The sequence below is a fragment of the Marmota monax genome, unplaced genomic scaffold, assembly GCF_021218885.2.
Source record: "Marmota monax isolate L192 unplaced genomic scaffold, Marmota_monax_Labrador192_F-V1.1 WCK01_AAM20220418_F8-fsc00102, whole genome shotgun sequence".
Classification (NCBI taxonomy): domain Eukaryota; kingdom Metazoa; phylum Chordata; class Mammalia; order Rodentia; family Sciuridae; genus Marmota; species Marmota monax.
In genome coordinates, this window is record NW_026692494.1 from 302,535 (window position 1) to 312,287 (window position 9,753).

At 36.5% G+C, this 9,753-nt stretch overlaps 1 protein-coding gene across 1 annotated transcript; it reads left to right on the forward strand.

Moving 5' to 3' along the window:
- The first annotated feature begins 3,308 nt into the window (after positions 1-3,308).
- On the forward strand, positions 3,309-9,753 carry LOC124092328 (olfactory receptor 7E24-like). Its single transcript, XM_058579294.1, has one exon. The coding sequence runs from the start codon at positions 3,635-3,637 to the stop codon at positions 4,535-4,537; it is 903 nt and encodes a 300-aa protein (XP_058435277.1). The 5' UTR covers positions 3,309-3,634; the 3' UTR covers positions 4,538-9,753.

The window sequence follows — 9,753 nt, forward strand, 5'->3', positions numbered from 1 at the left end:
TAATTGGTAGATTGATCTTTTTTTATAAAAGAGAGAAATGAAATAAGTGAATAGTATACACACGCTTCATAGTGAGGAGGGGAGCATCAAAAAATGTGGACATTAATTTTCTCTTTGTCTTTTTCCTGCATTAGAATTAGGAAGTCCCTAGAGATTTGGGTAACATGGACCAATATGGATAATTATGAACTCTGTGCATTGTGCCTTCAAGGTTGAATAAAAGTCAAAATTTAGCCTGTCCCTACAGTCCTTTAGTCTGACAGCTCTAGCATAGTGTACTCCACAACTGTTCATGCATCTGGAAGCTCCTATCTGACATTGTCTTCATATCAGTCCTGAAGATGGACTCGAGTATACACTGGTCACCAGACACATAAGGGCCTTTGTTTTTACACTCAGTGGTGATGACCCAGCAGAGAAGCAGCACAACCCAGTAAGTACAGAGGGAACCTGTGCAGTGGGAAGGACTCTTGGAAATAATATTTAGTCATCATGAGCACACACATGAAGGTCGGGCGGCCAGATTGGAGGGTACCAATGTGCAAGGCTTCAGCTACGAGAACAGTGAAGTTTCTGTTCCTGGTTGTGTTAGGGATATCAGGAATCTTATTCAGAATTTGCTTTCCACCCAATCTAGTTCTACTTCCCATTGGTATCTTGCATACTACAGCAGAAAATGAGTCCCCCTAAACTATTTCTCAAGAACATTAAAGGCTTATTAAGGCAATGAAAAGTTTAAAGAAGATGATGCTCACCCCCCCTCCCTTACTGTGGGGCCTCCTAAGTACTCAGTGCAGTTTCTGTCTGTTCCAGTAGCTTATTTTATGTGTTTTGTCATGCTGCAGTTATTTAAGGCCTAAATTATTATTATTTTAGAGAAATGAAAGAGCACCTTTTTTGTGACTCATACTAGGCTTTTCGGTAGAAGAGTGAATCTATGTTTGAACTGGGCTCTTCAATTGCAGACAAAGGGCTACAGACCATGAGAATTCTGGAAATTGTTCCCTTCCCAGCCCAACCATTTATTTCTCTTCCTTGTCACTCCAGGTGAAGACTCCTGGCTCACTGTTCTCTTTTCTTCTTTGGTAGATGACATGGGACAGCAGTGGTTGGCACCTGAAAATTCAAGGGCAGTTCAAGGTCCTCAGTCAATATTACAGAAATGGTAGGCTCATAATAATTCAGCATATAATTACAGCAATGATTCCTTTCTCTCCCTGTCTATTCTAAGACAGCCTTGCAGGTGCCCACGTCCTCATCTGTACATATAATCCGTCCACCGAATCTGAAAAGAAGATGTGATGTCAGGTCTTAATTTCATTTCTAACCGTAAAACCATAATAGACTTAAAAGTATTCCTCCTGTGTACCAGTGGTTAAGAGTTCTGGTCCTCTGCTTTAAACATTTAATTTGGCTTAGACCCCATTAAAAATTTTCCGGGATTGGATCCAGAGGCTAACAATCTAATTTAGGATCTTGTCAGGTCCACCTATTTTTTCTGGGACAGACAGCAGGGTTTTAGTGTCTGTGAGAATCACCATTACTCTTTGAAGGGTTTTCTAGATAATTTACCTGCAGTGAATAGGACTAAACGTTAAAGGGATGTCCTATGTGATGCATGTATAATGAATTTGTTTAAAAAGACAATATAAAATATAGCCACACTTTTTATTGTTGTTATTATTGATGAGATTCATCTTCTTACCATTCAAAAATATATCTTGTAGCCTGAAGTGACCATTTTCCTATTTGTAGATGGCACAGTTCCTTTTTGTCCCTATAGATGCTTATGCTGTGTATTTGGAGTAGAATTTCTCACTTTCTTTCATTTCTGTTTATCTAGAGCTGGGCTTTTTGTTGTGGTTTGTTTGTTTGTCTTGGCACAAAAGAGGCTTCATAAATTCTGTTTATGAATCAACCCTTCCTTGGTTCCCCAAATTGGCCACTTTGTTCCAACACATCTGGTGCAGTTTTGTCTTTATGTTCAGACCTTTCAGAAATGTCTCAGAAAGAGAAAAGTTAAAACCATGACTTGATTGTGTTCATGGTATAGATGCATGGCCCTTTTTTCTTTCAATATCATTTATAGAATTAATCTTTAAAAGATCATGGCACAGATTTTTATGGGTATAAAGAAAGGAAATGAGGCAGAAATAGGAAGGACAGGTTCACTTATTGTTCGGGCTGAAAAAAATATTTGTTTTTTCATCAGTCCAAGCTCCGATGCCTTTTGACAATTGTATTTTTCAAAAAAGTCAGTAATGCCTTAATGATGGAATACATTATTGTATAAAAACACATACACACAAAGACCAAATATGTGGGAAGTTCCAAAGTCCCCTTGGTTTTCACACATGAAGTGAGATGGGGGTCACTCTATTTCCATTAAACTCTGTGGGCACAGAGAGGTGGAGACATCTACATATATTCTGCATAGTGGAGCAGGAAAATGATACCTAACTAAAACAATGATTTTTCAAGTTCCATCTCAGGGCCACTTCTCCTTTCATGGAGTGAAATGGAAAATATCATTGGCCATACAAAATGAAATTCTTTGATGAGTTTTATTGGAAGGATTATTCCTGAACAGAATTCAGTGATATTTTAATGATATATCTTTAAAATATGAGGATTATTGATAAGGACTTATTTTGTTGGTAAAACAAATTTAGATGATAAATATTAAAAATGAAATGCATCAATTATTGGAAATCAAGCAACAATCCTCCACACACATATCTGGAAGTTATCACTGAGTAATATGGAGGAGGCACACGTATTTTTGAAGGATTGACAAAATAATAAAATGACAACTTCTATATGTCCCTGCCCCCCAGTTATGCTATGCATCAGGTAAGGCATTTGAAGTCAACTTATGTTCTTTGTAGCTGTTATAAGCTTTGCAGCTTTCCCCAGCTACCTCCTTCTACCATGATGTTATGTCTCATCTCAGGCCCAAAGAAATGGAGCCATCCAACCATGAACAGGAACCTCTGAAACTCTGAACCAAAATTAAACTTCTCCTCCTTTAAGTTGCTTATGTCACATATTTTCTTAACAAAAAAAACCTGACTAACATAGCCTAGAAGATAACTGACATATAATGTTATTTTCTGATTATGAGCCATTGGCTTGCCTTTAGTATCCAGAAAATGCAGTTGTAGCTGTATTTATATATAAATCTTAACTCAAATTTATACCTTTGTGATAGAATAACATAAGGCATATTTCTTAATTTTCTTTATTGAGAAAGACTTTTTTCTTAGAGAAGAATATTTATTTTTCTTATAAGAGTATGATTTATTTTACTAAGATAATGGACCTGTTATGTATAATATTCTTAGTGTTTTAAACTTGTGCAGTTGATTTTCTCTAAAATAGTGTGTATAGAAAAAATGAATAATATATAAACCAATAATGAAAGAGTCCTAAGAAGGTTGGGTTTGTTATATTGAGAAATACTGGTAAAGGAGTATAGATCTCAATTGTGCATATTGTAATTGTGAGTGCACAAATTAAAAATACACACAGAGTGCTGAATACTTATTTATTTGTTTCCTTCCCTCTATTGCTTTTTCTTTTTCAAAAGGTTTCCAATGAATATAGTGGAACAAAATCTAATCTAACAAATGTCATGGAGTTCCACCTCATGGGCCTCTCAGAGGACCCAGACCTGCAGCCCCTCCTCTTTTGCCTGTTCCTGTCCATGTACCTGGTCGCAGTGCTTGGGAACCTGCTCATCATCCTGGCTGTCAGGTCTGACTCCCACCTCCATACCTCCATGTACTTCTTCCTCTCCAACCTGTCCTTGGTTGACATTGGCTTCATCTCCACCACGGTCCCAAAGATGCTGGTGAACATCCAAACTCACAGCAGGATTATTTCCTATGTCGGCTGCCTGACACAGATGTCCCTTTTTAGTGTTTTTGTATGTATGGATAGTCTGCTTCTTAGTGTGATGGCCTATGACCGGTTTGTGGCCATCTGTCACCCCCTGCATTACCCAGTCATGATGAATTCTCGCCTCTGTAGAGTCTTAGCATTTGTGTCCTTTTTGTTTAGCATTTTAGACTCCCAGCTTCACAATTTGATTGCTTTACAATGCACCTATCATCAGCATGTGGAAATGTCTAATTTCTTCTGTGACCCATCTCAACTTCTTAATCTTATCTGTTCTGACACCTTCACCAATAATATGGTCATGTATTTTACTGGTGCCATGTTTGGATTTTTCCCCTTCTCGGGCATTCTTTTCTCTTACTATAAAATAGTTTTCTCTGTTATAAGAATCCCATCCTCAGGTGGGAAGTACAAAGCCTTCTCCACCTGTGGGTCTCACCTGGCAGTTGTTTGCTTATTTTATGCAACAGGCCTGGCCGTGTACCTTGGTTCAGCTGTGTCATCTTCCTTCAAGAAGGATGTGGTGTCCTCTGTGATGTACACTGTGGTCACCCCCATGCTGAATCCCTTCATCTACAGCCTGAGGAACAGGGACATTAAAAATGCCCTGAAAAGACTCCACAGCACAGCATTCTAATTTCATTTTGTCATATATCCCTTTTCTAATGTGGTTTAGAACAATCAGTCATTGAGACCTTCAAATCCCGTCTCCTTAAATCACTATTTTTGATAATGGCTTCTTGGCTTTCCTTCCACTCTCTGGTTCCTATCTGATTCCTATTTCCTTTGGTTTGTGTTTAATTCAATTGCTAAGTATTCTGAAATCCTTTTTCATTGTAAACATCATGATAAAATCAACATACCCATGTATCTTCTGTCATTTCTGAGCAAGGATTCTGGCCTCCAGGTGAAATACTAAACTAGTTTTTAAATATAGGTAAAAGTGACATCATTTTGAAGGTCATGTGCATTTTCTTTTAAAAGTGAATATGTCCATTCAGGCATATTATGTCTAGGGGCCATATCAATGGTGCTCCATATTGAATTTTATTGGAATAATCTTGGGAGATTAAAAATACGGAGGCTTGGGTCTTACCAGAAGAGTCTGACTCATCATAAAGTTTTCAAAATGCTTCAAAAGGAAAGTTCAGACGTTGGTTCTTAAAGGGATCAAATCCAAAGGGGTTGGAAAGGAGCTTATTGCAACATCAGGAAAGGTGGTTTTCTTCAAATATCTTCTTCAAATCATTGCCTGCCATGCCATACAGGTTGTCATCAGGCTGGTTTTATGTTATTGATTTTCTGCTTTAATCTCACTATTCTATAGTTATATTTGTTGCTGAGTAAGGACTCCTGAAATGACGACTGTATTTTCCACCTGGTTTTGGTGTTCCACACATTCATGCATGGTCACTAAATTTCACTACCATGAGAACTTGGTGTATTTCACTACGCCCTTCACACCCCTATGCCCTCACTGCTTTAGAGGATCCATTCAGTTACTATGTCTATTCCCACACGATTCCCTCTTTGCCTTGTTCATCACTAAGTTAAAGCAATTGCCGGTATTCAGTTCTCACCTTTAAAATAAGGAAATTTGTTTCTACTTCTTGATTGAAACCAGAGTGATAAGTTGTAGGATGTGGAAAAAGACATGGGGTGAGTTGTCTGCAATTAAAATGTTTCAAAGTATGCTCAAGAAATAAAGTTGGTTTTAAATACACATCCTTGTTCTGGGTGTCCCAGTGAGTTTTCAGTGGTGGTAGCACATTTCAGGTCTCCCTGCAAGACTGTCCACACTGGACAGTCTTTTATTCCACTCCGGTTTCCTGTCCACACTCTCTGGCTTCCTGTCCTGCCTTGTATTCTCTCCCTTTCATGTGCATAATACCACTTGCCATGATGCCCATCAAAGCCAGTGCCACACTGGATCTTTAGCATCTAAAACTGTGAGCTAAAAAACCTCTCCTCCTTATCAGTTACCAAGACTCGGGTATTATGTTGTAGTAACAGAAAACAGAGTAATCCAAGAGAGCAATTTGCTTTACTCAGCCAACAAGTTCAAATGTTAATTTCAACTAAATATATTAAGCCCTTACAGACACACAGACCAGAACAATGTCTGACCCAATATCTGGGCACCAATGATCCATCAAGTTTACACATAAAACTAGCATTCACACTAACTCACAAAAAGATACTGAAGATCTGAATTATAAAGGTACATATTTACTATTTTGATTTCCCCTTCCACTGGTTGGCTTTCTGCAGTGTACTCCCCAAACTACTGAGAGAAAAAATGTGTGGCTTGTTCATGTTTATTATTAGGATGATTCAGATTAATAGTTGTAGAATAAAATGCATGTTTGATAAGTGCTATAAAACAAAGATAAAAACTAATAGGACCTATTTATTTTATAACTGGACACACAACAGGCAATAATAGGGTTTTGGGTTTTGCTTTTCTTTCTTTGGGATACTCACCATAGAAGAGGGAATTGAGATTAGAACAAAGAGCATCAAATATTTTTCTTACACAAATATGGCTACCTTCAATTTTATATGTTATGTTCTGTGAGTTTTTCTGTGGCCATGATCCTAGTATCCTATTCCTGCCTCCCACCATAAAATGACTTGATGTTAGAAAAATCTTTTCCCTATGGTCCAGTCATTTTCATGTCTCAAATTAGAGATTATTTAATTGATATTCACCTCTTTAAAAAAATTTTTGTAGTTATAGATGGAAAGAATGCCTTTATTTTATTTGTTTATTTTAATGTGGTGCTGGGGATCAAATCAGTGCCTCACATGTACTAGGCAAGAGCTCTGCCACTGAGCTACTGCCCCAGCCCCTATTTACCTCTTGTTGGGAAAAAAGTGAGTATTTGTCTAAATGCTGGAGTACTGACCCTATGTTTTCTTCTAGCAGTTTCAAAGTTGCTGGACTAATTCCTAATTCTCTGATCCACTTTTAATTGGCTTTTAGGCAGGGCAAAGGGTAGGATATGGATATTTAATTTTCTCAGCACCTTTTTTTAAAATGTATTTTTTTCCTCCAACACATAGCTTGGTGTCTTTGTCAAGTATCAGAAGACTGTATCTATGTGTGTTGGTCTTTTTGCTTCTATTTTATTCCACTGGTCTGCATGTTGTTTTGGTGCCCAAACCATGCTGCTTTGTTATTGAAGTTCTGTAGCCTGTTTGAGATTAGGCAATACGATGCCTCCAGTATCACTCTCTTGGGTCAATATTGCTTTGGCTATTCTGGGTCTTTTATTCTTTCAAGTGAATTTTAAGGCTATTTTTTTCGGGTTCTGTAAAAAATGTCACTGGGTTTTGATGAAGACTGCATTGAATCTCTACATATTGGCACGGACACTGACTTACTTAACAGGACCCCTTAAACTCAAGAAATAAAACTAAGAATCAATAAGTGGGATGTCATCAAGTTAAATAGTCTCTGTACAGAAAAGGAAAAAAGGGTGTGAAGGGAGAGCTTACATAATGGGAGAAAATATTTGCCAATTACCCTTCTACCAAGAGATAAATATTCAGAATATATAAAGAATTCAAATAACACTAGAAAAACCCAAATAATCTAAGGACTAAATGCACAAAAGAACTAAACAGACATTTCTCAAAAGAAGAAATACCAATGGCCAACAAATATATATGAAAAAAAAAAGTTCCACATTCTCATTAATGAGGGAATTGCAAATCAAAACTACAGAGATTTCAACTCACTCTAGTTAGTACGGCAAGCATTGATACTAACAAGAATAAATACTGGTGGAGACATGGAAGAAATATTCTAAATTGTTGGTGGAAATGCAAACTAACAACCACTTTGGAAAGTGGTATGAAGATTCCTCCAAAGACTACAAATGGAATCACCATATGGCCCAGCTCTCCCACGCCTTGGTATTTATGCAAAACAAGCAAAGTCCGCATACTATAATGATACAAGCATATCAGTATTTATAGCACAACAATTCACAATCACTAAGTTATGGAAAGCCTGGCTGTTCATCAACAAAGAAATAAATCAAGAAAATGTGGTCTATAGACAAAACAGAATTTTACTCAGACATAACAATTAAATTCTGTCATCTGCTGGTAAAATGAATGGAACTGAAGAAACTCATTCTGAGTGAAATAAGCCAGACTTAAAAAGTCAATGATCAAATATTTTCCATCATATGAGGAAGTTAGAGAGAAATAAAGAATTTTTAAAGAGGGGATCCCATGAAAATATAAAGGAGATTAGTGGAGTCTAGGGAGGAGGTTGAGAGGAAGGGAGGAGAGATGGGTAAAAGGAAGAACTGCAGAATGAACTTGACCCAATTATGCTATGTACACATATAATAAACCACAGAGAATTCCACCTTATGTATATATTCCAAGTACCTATTAAAGAAGATTAAATAAATAGAAGGAATAACAGCAGAGAAAATGGAACTGGGTAAGGAATGAGGGGAGGAAAAGTACAAGTACAGGGATTGAAATGAAGCAAATTATATTGATATGCATGTCTTCATTTGTCAAAATGAACCCCACTATGATGTACAACAACTAGAATGCACTAATGAAAACATTAAAAAGTAAGCATTCCAGTAATTAAAGGGAACCTGATATAAACAGTGCAATTTTGAATATGATACAAGACATGTTTTGTTTAACTTCTTCTAGTGCATTCATGGGGTTAAAAAATAAGAGGGTGCTTGAACAGATACAGTGCACTGTATTACTTAAGTGTGTTTAGTGCTTGAAATTAATTGATATTTAAATTTATTCTTCTCATATTAATAGATTCACCCAATGGATTTTACAGACAGAAAAATCAATTTTTAATATCAGTTCCTGAAACTACAGAGACACTTTTGAAATACAGAGGATCATTAGGGACTCTTTTAAAACTTATACTCCAATAAATTAGAAAATCTAGAAGATATTGAAAAAGTTTTAGACAGGTATTACCTGTTCAACTTGAGTCAAGTGGATATAGAAAACCTAAACAGACCAATGTCAAGTGTGGAGATTAAAGTAGAAATTAAAACCTTCCAAGAAGAAAAGTCTAGGACCATGGATGCTCAGCTGCACTTCACCAAACCTTGAAAGAAGAAATGATGCTATCTCCCTTAAATTATTTCATGACATAGAAATGAAGGAACACCTTCAAATTCATTGTACGAAGACAGGATCACCCTGATACCAAAACCAAGACAAATCAATGGAAAAAAATACTACATATCAATATCCTTGATGAGCATAGATGTTAAAGTTCTTGAAAATATATTGACAATCAACATCCAAAAACATATTAAGAAGATAGTGCACCAAGAAAAAATGGATAATCCCAGGGATGTAAGATTGATTCAACATATATGAATTAAAAAATATAATCCAACACATGGATAGAAGTAAGGACAAAAAAATCCCATAATCATCCCCATAGATGCAAAAAAAAAAAAAACCTTGACAAAATCCAGTATCTATTCATGTTAAAAACACTGAAGAAAATAGTGACAGAAGGAACTTAACTCAGCATCAAAAATACTACATGTGACATGTTTATAGTAGCACAATTCACAATAGCCAAACAATGGAACAGCTAGGTGTCCATGAATTAATGAATGGGTAAAGAAAATGTGGTTTATATACAGAATGGAGTTTTATTTAGCTGTGAAGAAAAACGAAATTTTGTCATTTGCAGGTAAATGGATGGAACTAGAAACCATTATGTTAAGCAAAATAAGTCAAACTCAGAAGATCAAGGGGGCTTTGTTTTCTCTCATATGGAAGCTAGACAGGATAAAGGAAAAGAAAAGTGGGGGCAAATCTCATGAAAGTCAA